We start from the raw sequence: 22,706 nt of genomic DNA, 5'->3' as shown, positions 1-22,706 counted from the left end.
CAACTGGGTGCAAGGTTTTCCGTAATCACCCCTTTCTTCATTGGGAGCCTGTGTTGTCCGTCACACACAGGCTCCCATTGAAGTCAATGGGAGTCTCACCAAGCGGTGTTTTGTAACATCGTAATCGGCGGGTCAGACTCCCTGAATCCGATTCAGTCAGAAACTATTCCGACAAGGAGTTGATCGGAATGCTTTCCACCCGACATCATAATGAGGCCCTTAGTATTCATTGGGACTGATGGCATTGATTATATAGATGTTAGCCATTTAGGAGCCCATCTTTGGTACCAAGAACACAGGGAATACACATTTGCTTGCTCCCTCTGTCCGCCCGCTCCCCAAAAAATAGCTCAGAGTTCCTAGTAATAGGAACCCAGGCCAGTGTAAATTGACCAATTTTTGTAGATGTTTTGTAGTTTTACAGTGTGTTAAATCAGATGATGTTTCATATATTTCATATCTTAGTCAAGTATTTAAGTCACTACCACCTATTTAACAACTGTGCCTTAGTTCATCCTTGTGTGTATTTGAGTTTAAGAGGAGCATCATATCGCAGTGTGAGAAATTCTGGACTTTCATGGTGAAATCAGCATTTTCTTGTGACTTAGTAGGCGTAAAAACATGGATCACTTTATTTTAAGTACTTCCCATATTTATTATTTATTTAGCACACTCTATGTTGGGTTGCCTATTTTACCTGTAACATGTTACATCTTTAGTACTTTTGCTCTGCTAAATGGACCTAGAGGAAAGAACGCTGGGCGTTCATAAAATCCATGGCCCTGGGTAACAAACTCAGTGCAGCACATTCCTATTTGGCCTACATACACACAGGCACAATGGCTGCTGCTCACCAAGCTTCTAGTCATATTTATATTTTGCCTGTGATGCAAGGGCGTTCATCGGTATCCATATCAGGATGATTGATTATTCATTGCAACTAATTCATGATGGGCTATTCAGCTTTCACTGCAGTTGACTCGTGTATTGTCAGACATCTAATGGAGGCTGTCATACTCTGAGATTAATTTCAACTGTTCAGTAGTGAATGTCTGCACAGGCTCACTTGGCCTTCCTAAATCCCTTAGGAGGATGCAGTTAACAGAAGCACAGTTATCTACTTGGAAGTGAGTAGCAATTTGTCTACTTGTGCCAAGGCTTACATACATCTTATGGAGTGCCAAATGAGGAGGCAAACCTGCTCCAAAGTAGTCAGTAGTCAACTCTATTTGTCCTGAAAATGGATATTAACAAAGAGACCTTCTGTACATTGATGTATTATTTGCCATCAGGGAGAACTGCACTTCTTCATTTCACTGCGTTGTTGTAATTCTCAAGTGAGTGTTTTGATCAGTTTATTGACAGGGTCTCAGTAAACATTTGATCCATCTGGTGATACACAAAAATGTATAGAAATTTAGTGATTGCGGTAACATTTCTTGTATCCTAATAGAAGAAAATTGGTCACTACATTATTACATTTTGTTGTATTGGAACGCTTTATTTCAAGAAAAGGTGTTCAAGGTAGAGAGCACTGGATGCTTTCAATATCCTTCCTTTGTCAAACAAGTGATCCACACTGCTCATTTCTGTAATCAAGTCCATCTAACGTGCAAATTCAGCCTTCACTAGAAGTAGCATAGTGGGAATGTTGAGAAAGAAGTCAAAGGTACAAGAGTTCCATTAGATGGTATTAAGGTCACAGGTGTCCACAATGTTCTCACTCAACCCATTCTTCAATAATGAAACACATGCTGTTGTTTCTCTTTTAACAGATGTCCTTTGACCCATAACTATGGATGGGGTAGTGGCAGCTTGGTGTTTACAACCCATCAGGTACGTGAAATCATAGTTTAGTAGTAATGTGTAAGTGTGGTGGTCAAGAATGGGCTCGAGGAACTCTTGACATGTATTTGGCTCCGTAGCCTTGTGCCAGTGATTTATTAGCTTTTACACAATTGTGTATCTATCAGTGGGTGGAATCTATTTGCTTGAGCACTGACATATTAACTCAGTGGGGGTGAATGTCTCTACCTTTCTTCACCCTGAGCTGGAACCCAAACTAGCATCCTGTACACCCAGATAACCCAAGTGGATTTTTCCTCAGTATGGGCTCAGTATTACTGAACTCCATCTCTCTCATCCTACTTGATCTCTCTGCAGCTCTTGTGGCACAAGTAGGCAGTGTAAAAATTGTGGTCTGTTGGTGACTTGTAAGTGTAGCATCTTCTATGTCTCTCTCTATCTCTCTTTCTGTTTCTCTCTAGTTCAGAGCTCTCCACCTGGAACTCTAACCCCACACAGTGCTATCACCAGCTCAAATCTCAAGCTGAAATCTAGTGCTCCTGCACAAAGGTTCCCTTTTCTTCTCCTACCACCAGCAACTCGAGTCCACGCTGCCACCCGGGGCTGCAGTCAGTATTGTGAGGGGATATGCCTCTCACCTGCCAAGTGTCTACCCGCCATTGTGCTGCAACTGCTTTTGCTGACATTTTGGGTCCATGAGGGAAGTTTGCACTGCTACTGCCCATGTGGTACCTGTTCTCTGGGTCTTAATAAAGCTTGAGAAATATTTTTCACTTTACAAGCCAAAATTATTGCCATTGTCAGTGCTTATTGATTCTTGGATATAAAACAACACAGGTAAGTCTAATGGAGTGAGATCTTATGATGTAATGGAAGGCCACATTTTCCGATTCTGCTAGCCATCGCAAACATTTTAAGTATGATTCCTGGGGCTATAGATACACCCTTCAGTTTTTAGCTTCAATTTGGGAGCCATCCACCTGCAGGTCAGACAAAGCTCTCACGCATAGTTGAACTGGCTTCCTAGAAGCAAATAGACATTATTATACTGGAAATTGAGGAAATATCCCCTAATTGATTGGAAGAATGGAACACCTCCATATTACCCCATCAACTTAATGGTAACCAATCACACGCATCAATTAAGTAGACAAAAAATACTGCTTAAACTTCTTAGGAGGGGTGTGTGGGATCACATAGATGTGCTGTACAGTTTTCTTACAATTGATATAATTTCTACAGGCAGAAAATCAGAAGGGCTTTGAAAGTTAACACTAATATCTTAAAGGATCAGGACATAAGACAACCTTAAAAAAGTACTATCACACCATTGAGAGAAATAAAACTTGAATATCAATAGCAAAAATGGACCAAACTTCATGAATCTATTATAAACAAAAACTCAAAGAAATGTTGGTCATTAATAGGATTTGGCCAGGACAGGAAAAACAAGTTAGGGTGGTACTATATAAATTACAATACGTGGGAATTATACCTTGCAGATTTAGATGACTCTGCTGATCAACCTCCAATTACGCAAGTTGCAGTCTCTCAAAGTTCCACCTTTTTGGAGATAAGTACTTGTATTGCAGAGATAAAAACCTCTTGTGCCCCTGATCCCAATGGGATCTCGAACGCCATAATAAAGAAAAGTGCAGGCAGATGGTTTTAACTTCCCTGTTCAATGTCAATCTGTGATACTCCTTTGTCTTGGAAAGGAACCATTTTGCAATCGTTATACAAACAAGGTTCTAAATAAGAACTAAGCAGCCACCTTATGATAGCTTTACTCAATATGTATGGTACAATCTTCAGCAAATTATTATTAATGTACCTATCAACACAGGAGGACAATTCTTCGCTAATTGTCTTTCATCAGACTGGTTTCAGATTGGCTTGTTCAACAATGAATAATACTGTGGCCATCAATTTTTATAGTTAAAAATACTTTTCATTTTAAAGGTAGACAACTATATGTCCGTTTATTGACTATTCTAATGCCTTCAATGGGGTGGATCATACCAAACTTTAGTCAAAATTAGAGCTCTGGGAGCTTGAGGAAACACTCCTGAAATTAATAATAGAGTTATATTCGTAAACCTGGGTTCAGGTTAAATTAAGCAATGGTAGGGGTTTGACATCCAGCAATAAAAAAATGAATGGTTTAAAACAAGATGAATTTCAGCCCCTCTATTATTTGCATTATACATTCCTGATTTATTTGCTATTGTAGGCAATAAGGAGGCATTGCATGAAACCTGGCCACTCCACAATTCTGTTTCTTGCCTATGCTGATGTCCTGCTTTTGTTTTCTAAAACTCAATTAGGCCTTCAACTGCAGTTATTCCACCTCCAGGGTGATCATCAAAAAAAAAACTAAAAAGTAACTAAGATAAAACAAAAATCATGTGTTTTCAGAAATCAAAGTTGTCCTTCAAGTGGGTAATTGATCAACAAAATATTGAGCTTGTGCAGAAGTACACCTACCTACCTTGGAGTAGAACTACAGGACTCTCAGCACTGGTCACAACATATTGATAAACTGAATAATGTATTAAATCTGCAACTGTGATTTAAAATGTTGCCACAAAGTATAGCGGAGGTGCCATTAGTCTAACCATTATTGCTATTAAGTCTAAAATAGTTTCTTCAATAACATATGGTTCAATTATAATGAATTCTGTATTCTTAAGGAAACTATATTGGGCCAGGTGTACGACCCATATTAGTGGTCGCAAACGGGGAATCAGCCCGTTTGCGATTGCTAAAAAGGGTTGTGTCTATGTACAAACCCTATTTTGTGAGCCTGTAACCTTTTATCGACTCACAAAATAGGGTTTGCGAGTCACTATAGGAAGGGGTGTGCAAAGAGCGTTCCTTCCTAATAGCGAGTCGCACTGGTATGTACGATTGTTTTGTGAAAGCAAATGCAGTCGCAAAATAATCGCAGTTACCACCTACTTCAAGTAGGTGGTAAGCCAGTTGCAAACATGCATCCTGTTTTCTTACAAACACTTTGGTAACCAGGTCAAAAAAAGCAACAATGGGCGCTCTGCACTGCGTATGGGGAAAATAGAAAAATAGAATTAGCTTAAACGGTGCTCAAAGAAAAAAAGGGTTGGTTACCAAAACAACCATAAAATGTCCCTCAGAAAAGAGGGACAAACTGTATCAAACTAATCTAAGCACTCCGGTTGTGATAAAGAGTCAATGTTGATTCAACAGTGAATGTTGTGAAGTCCACTTTAATCCAATTCATCTGTTCAGGTTTAAGAAGGTGTAGTCAATAAATCTTCACAAACAAGGCAGTTGAGTTTCACACAGCCAATGAATAATCCAATCAATAGTAGAATTGTACAACCATCATACAGTGATTCAGCCAATAGCACGGTTCAGCCAACAAGTGTTTTGTTGATAGACCTATGATACCTCGACGACTTCAGGGCTGGTATATCGATAGAGATCCGCTCAATCACATAAAAATGCTTTCTATGTTTGGATTGCCAGCTTAGTGTTGCCGGAAACATAAGCCATTGTATCAATGTATTAGTCTGTCGGCAAAGTAGTGCGTCAGGGAGAATACTCCTTGTGTACATGTACTCGTGTAAGGAAAACAAGCTGCATTTGGAAAAAAAAAGTTGCTTTCTTTAAAAAAGCAAATGCAGACATGGTGGTCTGCTGGCCCCAGCAGGCCACCAGCCCTGTGATGTGTGAGATTCCTAAGGGGTCACAAATTGCAACCTACCTCATTAATATTAATGAGGTGGGCCTTTAGTGAGCCCATTAGGAATAGCGAACAGTGCCTAAGACACTGTTGTACATTCCATTTTGCTAGTCTCAATTTGCGAGAAATTACAATTTACGCTCAGTAACCAGTCTTGCTAATATGTACAGGTCACATCGTAGAAAGTTAATTAAACAAGCAATTATTTTAGTGCGAATTCAAGGGGATCAGGAGAAATGCCTGAGACTGAAAATCTTGCTTGGAACTGAAAATCAGTTGTTGCAAGTCTTTTCCAGCCATCAAAATGATCTTGATTGACCATTACATCTGTCTATGAAAAAACGCTTTTAAAGGTTTTGTCTTCTCTGTGTTCTACTTGCCCTATTTCAGGGTTCTTTGAGCAAAGCACTAAAATCATATGTCGTTATGTCATCTTTGCTCTACTCATATGGAGTACTTTGAGCATGTTCTTTGCATTTGTACCAAGCTGTTAATAATAAAAAAATAAGCCATTGTTTAGATTGCATGGAATGGTAACACTTAAGGATTCCACAAATTTTTGTTTTAAGGTGATTGCAGGAAAAATAATCAGCTGTGTGATGAAATTGATAGCCATAACGGAAGAGCACTTCAAACATACAATCTTTTAAGAATGCTTGTTAATATTGTACAGTTCTTTCTTAAATAGTAATATTCAATCTTGGACTTTTTTTATTATTAATATTTCTAATAGTATGGCATTTTTAAAAAATCACTTTTTTTATAATGGTATGGTATCATATATGATAATTTTTTAACATTGTATTTGCTTCTTTCCTCTGAGTGTATTATTTCAAATTAGTTCAAGAAATATAATCAATAACTATTACAATTACAGCTCTGTGATTCAATTTCAATATAGCACCTTTGCATTACAACTCTACACAATGACACGGATAAAAAGGATTCCCCTGAGCTCAGCACCCTGGTAGCTATGGCACAGACCAGACAGACTTAACTTGGGGTAGAGAGTAAAGTATTTATGCAGTTCCAAAGCAGTGAAAAAAAACTAAATGCAAAACAATATAATTCCTAACCCAAATTAGAGAACTAGAGTACAATTTAAAAAATAAAATGACATCAAAATGAAAAAATTCAATAAGGGATACCTAAGATATGAATTTTCCAAGTTTTAAGTATAAATGGTACCAGTGATAGTTAATGGTCACAGTAGACTCTGACCTAGGTGCAATTTGAGGCTGACTGCGATAGAGTTCAGGTTAGCAACATCAACCAGGTGCGTCCTAATCAGAGATTATACCTTCTGACTTAGTCTTAGTTTTTCAAGTCCCAACACACCACATGAGTACACCTTTAAAGCCCTAGGATCTCAGGGAAGGTATTTAGAGACTCACATGGTGTCAGACACAGGCCAACAGCAACGCACAGACCCCATCTAGTTGCCACTGGTCAGGTGGGTACTTCCAGAAAAGGCCCCTTGCACTTGTTGTCTTCCTGTGGCCCCAGAGGAGGTCAGCCAACTGCCCTGAGAAATCCACTTGTTTGTCCTGGGTACATGAGAGAACAGGTACAGTCCTTCTGGGCTCCTCTCCGGCCACAGGCAGTTTAACCAGTTCTCTTTGGAGCTTCTGCGGGTCCAGAAAATGTTCTGAAACCTGGAGGTACCAAATTTATGCCTGGCCCCTCCCATTACAATGGGATAAAAGTTCAGGGTGGCCAACCCTACCCATTTTTGAGAGAGAATGAAATAAAAAATAAAAAATATATATATATACGGGTGTACATACTATAACAATCCTAGTGCCTTCCAACATCTAACGCCAATATTTTATTTGGAGCAGCCAACAACAAGCCCAGATACAGAAGTCTGATATAACAAAAGCAGAGTCATTCAGAAACCAGATCGGAAATTCACATGAATTATCTTGGTATCCTATTCTCTCACTTTCAAGTATATGCCAAAGGTTATATGTAACCCAGAGACGAGGTCTGGTAGAACAAAATCAGTGTCCTTCCAACCACATAAGAGATCCTCAAGAATTGTCTTTGCATCCTTTTATCTCTCTTTAAGTGTGCCCAAGAAGGATTTGACACTGTCCTGTTAAAAGGAAGTACATAGCCCCCACTCTGCATATTCGGCTGAATTTAGAGGAGTAATTTCTGCCCATTGAGGGCAGCCCATAGCTATTTCCTGGGAGGCATTTCATAACTTTTCCACTCCTATTCATGGCTAATCTCTAACTGGGAGAAACTGGAGAGCCAATGCAAACAGACTTCAGGAACTACTGGCTAGCAGGGGTAAAGTGCACTGAGTTCTAAAGTCAGCAAAAATATAGTGTCCGGCAACAGGCATAAAATCCAGAGTGACCAAACAGGAAGGTGAAGTTCCTGCAGGGAGTGTGAAGTGATAATTATTTATGATTTCACTTTCTTATTATGCCTATGTATGAATGCCCTAATGGTCCAGAAAAGATTTCTAGTAATTGTTTACTTTTTCACATACCAAGAATTGATCAATTGTTATCTTCTTTAATTCAGTTATAAAAAAAAGCATTTGCTCAAATCTATCAAGTTACTTTTTATACTTTTTTACCTGTTCTTCTCCCAACAGATTATTCATTCCACGGTGTGAAGAATGTCAAAATGGTCCAAAGCAGTGGGAGATGGCTAGCACTTTTTATTCTGATGGCTGGAGTGGCCAATGTCGCACACAGTCAGATGTCTTGCACAGTGAATGAGGACAATGTTGCGTTGTGTTCTGGCTTGAGCCTCAGTGAAGTCCCTAAAAATTTATCAACTAGCATGGTAGAATTAGATTTGTCTTACAATAAACTTCAGAGTATCAGCGAAGAAGATTTTTCTGCCTATACAAACCTGACCATTTTGAACTTGGCCTTCAACAACATTTTCAGAATCGATCGCAACTCTTTTGCCTCAAATCTCCTTCTCAGAAAGCTCAACCTCTTCAACAACTCTCTAAAGGAAATCCCTTCCCTGGCGATAAGTCCTTTGGAGCATCTGACAGAGCTGGAAATGAGCAACAATTTGTATTTGAATTCAACTCTTGATGGTGTTTTTTACACCTTTAGAAGCTTGAGGGTACTGTCCATGGGTGGAAGTGAGATCACATGGATTAGGAAAAATGATTTTCTACCCTTGCAAAATATTTCTTTACAGAAATTTGCATTGAAGACTGCTTCAAGCCCTATGCACTATGACAAGGGGGCGTTCGATGTGCTTAACACCTTTTCTCTTTGGTGCGACTTTGCATTGGACTCAAATCCTTATGTGCTACCCTTGATCCTGGGAGACTTGCGTGGAAAATCCATAAATCTCCTTCTTCTACGCAATTTGTTTGCAAACTCTTACTACACATATGACATGGACTTGTTCAATGGTCTAGCAGACACTGGTCTGAACGAGCTTATTTTGTATCGGGGAAAGTTCAATGAGAACTTATTACGCCTCTTATTGATAAATGTGCAAATATCAAATGTGACAAATTTGTGCTTTATTGCCATAGACTTTGCAAGGTCTTTGAATTTGTATACTTCAAATGTTGGGATATCCAATTTGATGTTGAATAAGCTCCTACTAAAGGACATCAATAACCCAGACATTCTGAGGTTCGACAGGACATTCACTTGGTTCAGCAAAGTGAGCAACCTTCACATCATAAACGTCAACTTTCGTTATGTTCCCTGTGATGCTTGGGATGAGATGAAAAATGTTATTGTGCTGAACATATCAAACAACCGACTGACCAACGAATTTGTACACAACCCAACATGCAAAAACCCATCGGTTCCTAAACTGAAATGTTTTAATGCCAGCAGCAACAAAATAACTAGCCTCAGAATTATTTCATTATTAAGCCTTAATTGGCCAAATCTCCGGGTTGTTGATCTTAGTCACAATGGCATCGGATCAAACAGTGAGTCCTGCAGCTGGGGACCTGCCATTACAAAGCTAATACTGCACCATAACATCATAAAAAAGATAATATTCAAGTGCCTTCCTACCAGTTTGCACTACTTGGATTTGTCAAATTCTGAGTTAGATGGGCTAGACACAGACTATTTCACCAAGAGTACTAATTTGAGTGAGCTGTTTTTGAGTAACAACAGAATTAAATTCATACCCTCCACCTGGGAGAGCCCCAACCTCCGGTTCTTGGCTATTGATGGTAACTCATTTGGAGTGATCACTACAGGCTCTTTTGATAGCATGCCAAAACTTGCAAAGTTGAAAGCAGGCAACAATCCTTATCATTGCACTTGCGAGCTTTCCATGTTCATTGAGGAGACCATGCAATATGGTGACCTCGAGTTTGCCGATTGGCCTCAGAACTATAAATGCTATCATCCAGAATACCTGCTCCGTAACATGATAGAGTCTTACAATCCAGGGTGGCTGGAATGTGATGTCACTCTAGTTGTGATTATTACTGTCACAACAACTGCAGTTGTGGTCATTCTTTCTATGCTACTCTGCTGGAAGTTTGATGCTCCATGGTATATAAAAGCAACATGCCAAATCATTCAGTCGAGACACCGATCAAGTAAAGGCATTCCTTGCAGGACATACAGTTACCATGCCTTTGTCTCCTATTGCTCCTCGGATGCAGATTGGGTTAGGAGGGAATTGTTATACCGTCTGGAACAGTGCAACCCCCCTTTCAGTATCTGCATACATGAGAGAGACTTCATGCCGGGTAAGTGGATCATTGACAACATCATTGAAAACATTGAAAAGAGCCGCAAAGTCATCTTTGTGTTGTCCCGTAGCTTTGTCGACAGCGAGTGGTGCAATTATGAGCTGTACTTTGCCCACCAGCGTTGCATTGGCCATGCTTTTGATGACGTCATCTTGGTTGTTAAAGAAAATGTCAGCCTGGATTCCCTTCCAAATAAGTTCTGCAAACTACGAAAATTGCTGAGCACAAAGACTTACTTGGAGTGGCCTTCTGAACCTAACAAACAGGCCTTTTTCTGGGTTCAGCTCAAGAACGTGTTGGGGAAATGCACCCTGGAGAGTGCTGATCAACAAAGAATGTCTTGGACCAATGACAGTGCTATATCCGAGTTGCCTGTTGCATTATGAGCTACACAAGTTTACTATGTAAATTTACATTAAAGTTGTCCATACTTATTTATGAGTCTCAAAAGAGAATGGTCTTGAAAGTGTTTAATGTTGTGCTCTTCTTATGCAAAATGATTTGTTAGCCACCCGCCCAAAGTTGACCAGCCTATTTTCTCACAATTTTGATAGGAAATGTTAAATACTGCAAGAGGCTAAAGACTGTTCCTTAGGTTGCGATAGCCCACACTCTAATATATACAGACAAAACTAAGACACTTTAGTACTTTTCATTTTTCATCATTAAATATATGCAGAATAAAACATTGCTAGCGACATTTTTCAAGTGACATCACAAGGTAGATGCAAAGCTGGCAAATAGCCCATGTCATGTATGACCGAATCCTATATTGCAGCTTTCAAAGCCAAAAGCACTTTGCCTCCTGTGTTTCTGTGCCCACACCTACAGTGTTAAAAGCAAAACTGCAAACTCCAAAATACACAATTTTGTTGTTTAAAATACTGCAATTTACCGAGTGTGTTGCACAAGACTTGGAACCACTTGGCGGCAATGAACATATTTAACAAGTCAAACATATTAGTTATGTTCAGTTATTCTTTTTAAAAGCATACCCAAATACATGGTGCCAGAATCGGAAAGAATTTACTGTCAATAGGTATTATCAACTCTTCTAATCCTTATGACTTACTCCGAATTCCAGAAATAAGTCAGACGTCCCCCTTAGAAGCTCACAGCAAACTTGTTGTCGATTGGGCCATTTATTACCAACATGGTGTTTGCCAATCTGTCACCCTAAAAATAATCATTCATTGCAATTAAGAGATTGAGATCGGATTATTTGGAGTGCCTCGTTGACTCGTACTACCAATCAGGCTATGACTAACAAAAGAGGTTCACCAATTACAGGCTAGCTCATTGTAACTCTGTTTTCTTTCACCAAATGCAGCACCTTAGCATGACGTGTGTCGGGATTCGCGGAGGACAGACTAAGTACTCATCTTGGTTCCTTCACATCCGCTTGCGTGCCACACAGTCTGAAGACCACTGGTGTAGCGGGCAGCGATGGGAGCGGTAGTCTGTCAAACCGTCAGCTTTGTAACAAGTGCGGAGGTCTAATCCTTTGCCTTGCTACGAAAATACATGGATTTGTGGCAAATAACGTTCATCTTTATCAGTGGCATATCTGAGTCTGACATTTCGAGTGAGGTGGTAATTTTGCTTCAACCCTTGAGTTTTCCCCCACACATACGCCTGCAAGGTTTAGTGGGGACATCGGTCTCTATTCCTGGTTTTGCAGGTCAAAAAGGGAGAAATCATGGAGTTTCACTACTCTGTGAATCCAAAACAGCATGCAGTCTTTCATTGTGACCGACAGAACTCTGAATAGAGCAGTAAATTCACCCCAAGTACAAACCCAGTGTGCGGTAGTAGTTCTCCCCCAGTTAATTTTTAACCCCTGATGTTTCTGCAGGACCCAGGACGAGGTTATTAGCATCCTATTAGATTTACTGTTATTAGAAGAGAGACTTCTAGAGTGCATGTTTACCCAGAGAATTGGATCAATATTGAAAATTGACATTTAAGTCAACAGATCTGTACACCCTAGTAACGATATGCCATGGGTTATGTTTAAAAAAAGGTTTACTCAGTTTCTCACATTTCAGTTTGCCTTAATCTACCCAGATGTAAACAGTACAGTTGTATCTGATGTTTGCCTGGTTCCTTCTTTGCCACCAAATGCTGTCTGGTTTTGTGTTGCATTTGAATCCTCCAAAGGTCTTTTTGATGTAATTGCAGTGTATTTGCTTACCCATAATAACACATTTGACGAGGCAGGCATACAAATGACACATCTGGAAATCCGCTGGTAGGCAGCTGGTCAGTAAGCTGCTTTCATGGCTGGATGGAATAAGATATCCTCAGTCTTTGGACCCTGGGTAAAAGCACAACATATTCTAATAGAACTTGCATGATTTATTTCTGCAGTAAAATAATGCTCATGGGTTCTCTGTCAGATATTCAAATAATGAAACAATTTTATATATTTCTCTTCAGAGATGCTTGTAAAATGTTTGATTTATTTAACCAATTGATTTGACAGTAGTTATGTGAAATGACTCATTTGACCCTATTTTTTAACAAGCATTGGCAGCGCCAATATGGCGGATCTTTTTAGTGCAAGTGCTGAGCTGTTGGCTTTGTCTGTGTTTGTTTGTGAAGCATTGTTAGGGAAAAAAACATTTACAAATATTGAAGGAAAGGTAAATGCATAACTTAAGGTATTTCAAAGTTGTACATTGAATTCAATATTTTATATAAAGGACCTGCATTATTTTTCCAATACTTTAAACTCAGGAAACTCTACATAATTTAAAAAGAAAAGAGAAGTGGCAGAATTTACTAGAAAACGCTTGCCAAGACCTAATTTACCTTCCCCAGGACTCTGAACTGAAACATGCACCAGTCAATTGGTCCTCCGCAGTTGCCCCGGACGGAGACTTATGAGCCACCAGGAGAAGAGACGGCCCCTTTTCAGTCACTCTGTAAACTGTCTGCCTCAAACACCAACTGAATGAGTGCAGCTGGCAGTCCCTCCCACAGCACCACATAAGCATTTATATGCTAAGGCCTGTGCATTCATGGAGTACATAGACTGTAGGACATCAAACAAAACCAATCATTAAAGTCTGCTCTTTAGTTACATCACAGCAAAATATATCCATTGCTGTGATTTTACAGTTATTTTGGGATGGGTGGGGAGCAATGCTCAGAGTAAGGTGGAGACAGTTGCAGGTAAAGAGGGAGCAGTGCACAAGGGGTGGAGCTAGAATGGCTGACCCATGGTTCGCTGTGGCTTATAAAGTTATGCACTTGCATATATAACTGTTATGGCACTCAAGAATATTAAGACACTAATATGCAGCAGCCAACAGTAAATTGTAACCTAGACGTCTTAAATTCATGTGAGACCTATCTACTATGAGGGCTATCCATCACCAGCACTGAACAGCCAGAAAATGAAACATCACTAAATGAGCAGCAGTGGAGTAACGCCAGAGATCTGTCACACATTGCTGGAAAATTCAGAGGACTTTAATATAGTGCACCACTGCAGGCCCCAAATATTTATACAACCTGACTGTCTTCTTTACATCTCACAAAGACACTCAAATATGGGATGATAATACAAATATCCCTCCCAACAAATCGCTTCACTTCGCTTTCCCTCCAACCATGCCAGCTCAGGGCCACAGTTATACACAAAGTCTCATATTGGGCAACCCTGTGCCATAACCAGCTAAGCAATTTATTTAGTAAGAAATAATATAATGGGGCATGCAGAGCCATTCAAAGCTACCAGTATATTAAAAACCCTAAACCTGTGTGTCTGACTTTCATACTTCGTCATCCAGCACAGTGCTACGCGTTGCGTCCCATAACATAAGACATCTTGTCATCGCACATGACATAGAAACACTTTCCACATAGGATCAAAACAAAAACAGCATCCTTCCAACCACACACCTTACACAGTGTAGCATGCTACCCACGTAGGCAAGCGCTTCAGTGTCCCATACAGGGGTAGTAAGCGCTACGTATAAATACCACAATATAAAACAATGCAATACAATTAACAATAGTAATCCTAAAAAAGAAAAGTAAGATAGAAGAAAAAAGATTTTACAGCTAGAAACCAGATTCACACCCTGTGCATTATTTCAATATCTAGTATTTTGGTCTGGAAGTTTATTTAGCTCTAAAGTTTTTTTAACTTTGAGTATAGACCAAGGCAGACACATCATGACTGTCACCATACACCCACAATGCCCATTACATGACCTCCATTTAGATTCAATTTTTCCACTAGTGCTTTCATAGGTATTTCACATGAGCTCACAAGAAAATCATTGAAAATTGGAAACGTTTAGAGAATTCAGCATTGGCTCTCATCAAGCCAGATAATGATTAAAATCAAGGATGTCAGGTTTTTTTTAGCAAAGGTTTTCGATTAGGTCAGAAACTGATTTTTTGGAACTTTGTGGTCTTTGAGTCCCTTCAACGTCACCTTACAGTATGAGCTGTCTTTTTTTCAATTGAAAGTTTGCTGTTAATAATTAGGGCCGGGTTAATTTTACAGTATACTGGTGTAATTTTGGGGGTGTCATTTTACATTTGTTATGTTAAATTCCTGAAATGATGCTGCAATTACTGGAAACAAGCATTGACATAGCCAATAGGTCTCGCCTTTGTGACCCTATAAGTGTTTAGCCCGAGCTATTGGCTTTGCCAATGTTTTTAAGCTATGTTGCAGAACATTGTGGCTGCTGTGCAGCAAGTTAAAAGTTATAATATAAAAGTGTAATAACCATTTTTGGTACCTGATATATAACCAAGAAGACATTATGTACAGCTGAATGACCCAATTAAAAAAAGAAAAAAGAATATACATAAAAAAATGTCTTGCCGTTTTTTTGTCCTTGCAGCGCTGGCAACATTTGCCTATTCTAATGTTGAGGTGGTGCTGAGTGATGTTGTGGTGGTGCTTAGTGATGCTGTGGTGGTGGTGTTGCAGTGGTGTTTAGGTGGTGCTTAGCCATTGCTGAAGTGGTGCTGAGTTCTGTTCAGTTGGAGTTGTTTTGAGGTGCTGCTTATTTGATGTTGATGTGATGATGTGCTGTAGGATATATATTTTTAAGAGACTGCATAAATTACACAATACATCATTTAAGCGCTGAAAGGCAAGCTCAAAGAAAGCATCACCACCCCCAACACCCTCTCTATTGCAGAAAAACAGAAATGATTCTGAAAAGCTTTAAAACAAATCTGCTCGCAAAACACCTATTTTTTACTCAAGATCAGCAACCCATAAGACTTGTGATTTAAACATGCTCGCACAAAACAGACAGCATAACATTACAGGAAATAGTAGGCTTAATATAACTCTCATCTAGCAATGAAAGTATTCTATCCAATGCACCTATTCAATGCCCCCCTCAAAAAAATGTGGGGTGTTTTTCCAGTAGCTTGTCTGACAGTTTAGACAAGAACGTCACTTCTTTTCTTATGAGTTTTTGTTGGTAAATAGTTCAATTTCGAGTGGGCCCAGTTGATTTCTTTTTTGGGGGAGGGGGAGTTGCAAAATACAGACAAAGTTATATTTTATTACCTCACTCACTATCATTCATGTTTGGACTAATGCTTGCAGGCTAAAGGTTGTGAAAGTCTAACTGCAGATGTGGTCTTTGCAGAGCAGCTGGCAAGGGGTTTGACTACTACTTCAGGAAACATGTTGAAGCAGTTGCATTTTGAGTAGTCCGGAATGCAACAGCAGTGTAGCTTCAGAAACAGTAGCTGCACGTGGCCCTGGAAGTTTTCTTGTGGATGTGAAACGCTCCCAGCCCTCCTTCCATGACGTCATGCCCTGAGGCGACGGCTTCATGCTGTTATTTCTAAATGAGTCTGCTCTTGTAATGTGCGCTTGCCCGTCCCCTATTCAAGCTCTCAGGAGTGTATGCAACAGCTGTAGTGTACTGCTTATGTGCCCGCACACGTGCAATACATTGTAGGAATGGCTGTGTGGTGCCGCAGTTGGCTGAAAGCACATACGGTGGAGTTTTAATGTCCGTCATGTTGGCCATGGTGTATTGAAGAGACTGAGAAAATCAGTAGCGTAGGAAGAGGAGGGGGTCAGCAGGATCGAAGGAGGAGCAGCGACGGACCCAGAGGACGAGAGCAGAGCGGCAGCCACCGCGAACGAGGAGGCAGCTACAGACGCCCAGACGGGAGCGGTAACCATAGCGGACGGGAGCCAGAGAACCGATGGCAAGAGGACTGGGGAAGCAGCCAATGCCAACAGCGGGAAGGAAACAACCCGAGAGGACAAGGGAAACCGGGCGGTCACCCCTCAGGAAGGCGCAACGGACAAGACAGCCGTGACCATGTTGCAGGGTCACGGTATCAGGCAAGTGACGGCCGGGGCAAGGGGGGTGTTGCGCAGCTGGGTGTTTTGCCGGGTGGTGTTCTTAGGGTATTAAGGAGCGGGACAATACGGGGCATATCAGGGCATAACGATGATCTCTAGAGACTAGAAACCCAAAATAAGGCAGGTAGTTTGAATAGCCGGCACACAGGAACGAGGAGTGAATATAGAACTCGTGGTTCTCTTCCCTTCCCTCACGGGTGGGCTTCCCTCTCCAAACCCCCCAGTACTCCTTCCTTACGCCGGGTGGAGCAACACAGCAAGAGATACATTGATTCCCCTGTGCATAAAGAGGGCGGGAGCAATAGACCATAGGCTCTGACCAGTCACTTACTGCCTCTTCAGTCTCCATTTTCCCGAAGGGGAGGACCCAGAACGCTGACAACCAGAAGACTCAAAGTAAAAGGACCCAGAGAAGAAGCCCAAAGGACCCAGTGAAAAAGCCCTATGGACCTCTAATACGAACAAAGAAACCCAACTGTCTGAAAGTGTAACAATAAATACGTTGTCCCAGCAGTATCCTGGCCTTGTGTCGTTCTTGGCACGAGACATTATGCTTGGGGACTTTAATGATTTTGTATTCATTATGTTTCATCGCGTCAAACCGGGGCACTTCAATTGATGTAATTAAGGTATCACAGCGAGGAGCGCAGTACAGAAATGCTGGTACCACTTGGTCCGATCCAAGTAGGCAAACAGAAGCTCCCGACGTCAGCGGACCTCACACATAGAGGCTGCACTGCGGAAAGCAGTTGTCTCCTGCTTCGGGCCCCGGGGGTGGGGGGGTCTGTCAAGTTTGCTCGGGGTGCGCTTGACAACATAGGAAACAAAGGGAGGCTCACTCGTGCACAGAGAGCAGAGGAAGCACGGCAGCCATGAAGCGGGCACCAAGCTGAGCAAAAGAAACGAAACGGTACACTTGTGGGAAGTGCTTGTGCAAAATTAAAACAAGTGGGGAAAGAGTGAATCAAAATAATAACATGATACCAAAGGGGATGATGGATGGAGCATTTGAGCAAATCAAACACTCACCCCCAGTCAACTGATCTGGGTTTAATCCATCACCATTCTTTAGCTCACTCCCCCACCCCAGTTAAGACATGGCCATATGCAAATCAGTCTGACCCTGTGCCTCATGGGAACAGTCCAGCCTGAACTGCCAAGCCATATCTTCCCTGGACTGGAAACAAGTATCCTGGGACCAGTTTCGGATTCATAATCCTCATCAGCCAGGCTATCTTGAATCCAGTGGTAGAGTGAGCAAGGGACCCACGTCGGGGCATACCCTGCCAACTTAGGGCGAACAAAGCGATACCAAAGGGGATGATGGACGGAGCTTTTGAGCAAATCAAACACTCACCCCCAGTCAACTGATCTGGGTTTAATCCATCACCATTCTGTAGCTCACTCCACCACCCCAGTTCAGACATAGCCATATGCAAATCAGTCGGACCCTGTGCCTCATGGGAACAGTCCAGCCCGAACTGCCCTTTGGTTCAAAATAATAACACAGCGCCTAAAGTAAACAAAAAGAGAGCATGGCGGCTGTGAGGAAAGATCAAGCATGGCAAATGAAGCCGGTGCATGAAGTAAACAAAATACAAACACTACTCACTACAATCCATAAACACGAGCAGAGGCAGGCAAACAAAAGCAAGCATTGGCATAGCCAATAGGTCTCGCCTTCGGGGTCTTATAAGTGTTTAGCCCTGCAGCACATTATCCTGGGTGCTGTGCAACCAGGGATGGAAGAGATATAAAAATACTAGACACTGGGTCATGTAGTGTGATTCAGGAATATATGCTTGCCTTAGGAAATATTTTTAGACACATTCCAAGGCTTTTTAACGCACAGCAGAAAGATAAGTGCATTGAGGCACATGAACAGCACTAGAACATTCTGTGCGTGAATGTAAAGTAATATGAAGTAACATTATAAAATCATGTACCTTTCCTCTTCTGCGTCACTTTGGATTGTTGAAGCAACAGAAAGGCAGTAAAAGTGCTGCCCAAGCTCCAACACAACGCACGCAGAAGAGTTATTATATTGTCAGCTTATCATGGGCCATAACCCCCGCACTGTGTCCATTCTGGTCCATCCCCCCACTCCCCCATCCTTGTACCCTAATAAATTAGCCAACATGCATTGTAGTTATAGTGGTCGTTTGTTGGCCACAGTTTATTAGGATAATGTACATACTCATTTTCCGGGCATCATTAGTATGACCCCTGGTCATCACCGCCAAGCTCCAGAAGAGACTCCAGCGGATCCAGAACGCCTCAGCCAGACTCATCCTCGACATCCCACGAACCAGCCACATCTCCGGACATCTGAGAGACCTTCACTGGCTCCCCGTCAACAAAAGAATCACCTTCCGCCTCCTCACCCACGCACACAAAGCCCTACACGACCAAGGCCCGAGCTACCTCAACAGCCGAATCAACTTCTACGCTCCCAAACGCCACCTCCGATCAGCCAACCGCGCCCTCGCCGCCGTCCCCCGCATCCGAAGAGCGACTACAGGAGGAAGGTCCTTCTCCTACCTGGCCGCCAAGACCTGGAACTCCCTCCCGACCGACCTGCGCCTGACCCAAGACCACCTCTCCTTCAGGAAGAAGCTGAAGACCTGGCTGTTCGAGCAGTAGCGGCACCCCCCCACCCCCAGCGCCTTGAGACCCTACGGGTATGTAGTGCGCTCTATAAATGTCATTGATTGATTGATTGATTGATTGGTCCTTTCTATCATTTGCAAACTGCCATTACTTTAGTCATAAATCATACATATCCTTATCATGTTATGCATATCATATTGCAGTACATTCTGTACATTTCCCCAGTTCGTAAATGGCACCCAAACCAGTTCTTTTGTTAGTTCTTGGTAGTCCTTCTTTTCTTGTCTCTTCTGTGACCACCGTTTGGTTGGTCTCCCACGCCCTTTGCGTGTAGGGAGAGGTAGCTTCTCCCCGATGTTAGGCCCCAACTCGCTACCGTTTTCTGCACTGCCGTCCAGCCGGGTCTGGGCTGCGAGTGCCGTCTCCGTTTGCAAACCCCTCCTTGGCTCGGTCAACTCACCCTGCCGTGCGGCTCCCAAAGTGAGCGGCCCTCCTCCTACACACCGCCCTGTCGGTGTGTCTCCTTAGCCAACCATTGTACCATTATTTCTCCGCCAGCGTTCGTGTTGCTGTCAAGCACTGCAACACTGCTGTTTTTCGTAGGTGCGGGTGGGTGGGTTTGGAAAACCAGTGCGCCGCTCCAAGAAGTTAGGAGCTACCTGGGGGAGTGGTGGCTTATATCCTCTCCACACCTTTCCCGCCATGCAGTGCTGTCCCCCCATTGGGGGGTTTGTATCTCGCCAGGCCCCCCATTGGACGGGGGCCTGGGGCCACTGTGGCGCTAGTGGGTTGGGGACATGGACCTTGGCGCTGCTTCTAGGTGCTTTTGGGCACCCAGAACCAGTTCTACCCCCTGGGCTCGGCGTTGGTTATGGCGCCGGACCCTGAGCCTCTCCCCCTTTGGGGGGGCGCCGGCCTCTGCAATGACTCCGGCACTGTGCCCATTCTGGTCCATCCTTCCCCAACTCCGCCATCCTTGTACCCTAATAAATTAGCCAACATGCATTGTAGTTACAGTGGTCGTTTGTTGGCCGCAGTTTATTAGGAATATGTATATACTAATTTTCGGGTCATCATTAGTAAGACCCCTGTTCATTTCTGTCATTTGCGAAGTGCCATAACTTTGGTCATATCTCATACATATCCTTAGCATGTTATGCATATTATATTGCGGTACATTCTGTACACTTCCCCAGTTCGTAAATGGCACTCAAACCAGTTATTTTGTTAGTTCTTGGTAGTCCTTCTTTTCTTGTCTCTTATGGGACGACCGTTTGGTTGGTTTCCCACTCCCTTTGCATGTAGGGAGGAGTAGCTATTCCCCGGAGTTAGGCCCCAACTCGCTACCGTTTTGTGCCCTGCTGTCCGGCTGGGTCTGGGCTGCGAGTGCCGTCTCAGTTTGCTACCCCCTCATCCCAAAGTAAGTGGACCTCATCCTACACACCGCCCTGTTGGTGTGTCTCCTTAGCCAACCATTGTACCATTATTTCTCCGCCACGCTGCAGGGAGTCTACCGTCTTCCTGCGGCTCCCCCCGATTTGTTTCTCTTCTTCATTCTTAAAGTTTTTTGTTTTTTTTACTTATTTATTTATTTATTTATTTATTTAACGATTTGTAGAGCGCCTGGTGACCCGGAGGCATCCCCGCGCTGTAAGGACTTGCGATGACCAAGGGAGGAAAGGAGGTCCTATTTGGGGAAAAGGAGAGTTTTCAGCTTTTTGCGGAAGTGAAGGTGGCAGGGTTCCAGCCGCAAGCAGCGTGGGAGCGAGTTCCAGCCTGAGGACGCTTTTACTGCAAAGCGTCGACCACCAGTGCGCGCCTTCCTGAATATTGGGACATTGGCCAGACGCTCATTGTCCGAGCGCAGGAGTCTGGGTGCTTTATACGGGGTGACCATGTCTCTCAGGATCGAGGGGCCTAGACCGTTGAGGAGTTTGTGGGCGGTACACATAGCCTTAAACTCTATCCTCTGTCGCACTGGAAGCCAGTGTAGGGCCTTGAGCGCTGGTCTGGTAGAGGCTCTGGAGGGAAGACTCATTAGCAGCCGGGCAGCCGCATTTTGGGTGCGCTGAAGTTTTGCCAGAGTAGATTCGGGGGCTCCTAGATAGACGGCATTACTGTAGTCCAGACGAGCAAGGATCAGGCCTTGAACCAGGAGTTTCCTAGATAGGGGAGGGAGTAGCGGAAGGATCTTTCGGATGGATCGCATGAGTCCGAAACAGGTTCCTGCTGTTTTGGCTGCCTGGGTCTTCATGGACAGATCAGGTTCAAGCCAGACCCCCAAAGTCTTGATTTCCTTCTTCGGGGTGGGCACCTCGCCAAAAACATCGGGCCAGACCGATGGAGGAATTGCTGACCATTTCTTGCCCATCAGCATGACTTCGGTTTTAGATCCGTTGAGCTTAAGTGATGACTCGCACATCCAGTGGTGGATTTGCCAGGGCCCTTGCACACCACATGTTATCCCAGAAGACTCTCATCCCCTCTTCTGACAAGTGGACCCCGTCATGGCCAAATAGTTCAGGGTGCCCCGGATGGATAAGCCCCTGCCTGATGGATTCAAATCTGTTGGTCTTGCAGAGTTTGTGAATCGCTATGTTAATTTTTCTACTGGAGTTATCCACCACTTTGTTTGATTCCATTCCCCTCCACTGCATTCTACTGATCACCTCAGACCATACAATGGTCGTGCCATCAAACCACGTGGCTGCTCCTGTAAGGTCCGCCTGTATGGCTTGCCCCAGAGCTTTCCTTCCCACATGGGCCAGGTCGTTGCCCCCTAGGTGAATGATCAGTATGTCTGGTGCCAAGCTGAGTCTGCCAGCAGGTTCTTGAGTGTCACTGGTAGCGGACTCCATCTCATCCCCGGCTGAAACAACCAGCAAATGCATGTGCCTTTGGGTCATCCTGCCATCCTGTGGCCTTCCCGCTGCCATCACGCCTGCTTCCTGGACACCAAGGAGTGGCCAACTACCCACACCAGAGGAGGGCATTTCCCTGCTAGAAAAATTATCAAAATGTCAGGTCGCTCTTGTAGCTGCGGTGGTGCCCCAGCCCCCCGCTATCACCCTTGAAGTTGTCACAATCACCCTGCCCAAAGCCAGTGGCCCACCACCATTGCGATCTAAACAAACTGGGGCCTGATGTAGGTTTTGTATGCTCGGGACCGCCACCTGCCCACTGCCTGAATCCTTGCTTCCGGCATGCCGTACTGCGATGCAGAGGTGGTCGCGCCAATCCTGAGTGGGAGGCGAATGCCTCCGGGGACAGCCCGGCTTTGGCGAGGGCCTGGCGCATCACTGCTGTTATTTGGAATTTGCTCAGGTTGCTCCCGTCCTGATGTTTGAAAAATGGCCCGTCCCCTGCCGGGCGAGTTCCCATGTATTTAAGCAAGCAGCACACTGCATAATACTTGCTAACCTGTATGCACTGCAGCCATATTACCACCCCCTTTCCTACCTGGTCCGTTTTGGACCTCCTCA

General features: G+C 43.2%; 1 protein-coding gene across 1 annotated transcript in view; it reads left to right on the top strand.

Annotated features, from left to right (window-relative positions):
- LOC147677713 (toll-like receptor 2) overlaps nucleotides 1-10,755 on the top strand; it is a 209,414-nt gene extending 198,659 nt beyond the window's left edge. Inside the window, exons 2-3 of the mRNA XM_086946493.1 lie at nucleotides 1,776-1,836; nucleotides 8,142-10,755. Coding sequence (XP_086802619.1) covers nucleotides 8,174-10,633 — 2,460 coding nt within the window. The 5' untranslated portion in view covers nucleotides 1,776-1,836; nucleotides 8,142-8,173 and the 3' untranslated portion in view covers nucleotides 10,634-10,755. The remainder of the gene's footprint in view (nucleotides 1-1,775; nucleotides 1,837-8,141) is intronic.
- Nucleotides 10,756-22,706: the final 11,951 nt, after the last annotated feature.

Source organism: Lissotriton vulgaris, chromosome 12 (genome assembly GCF_964263255.1).
Source record: "Lissotriton vulgaris chromosome 12, aLisVul1.2, whole genome shotgun sequence".
NCBI lineage: Eukaryota > Metazoa > Chordata > Amphibia > Caudata > Salamandridae > Lissotriton > Lissotriton vulgaris.
This window is presented reverse-complemented; position numbering and strand designations above follow the sequence as displayed.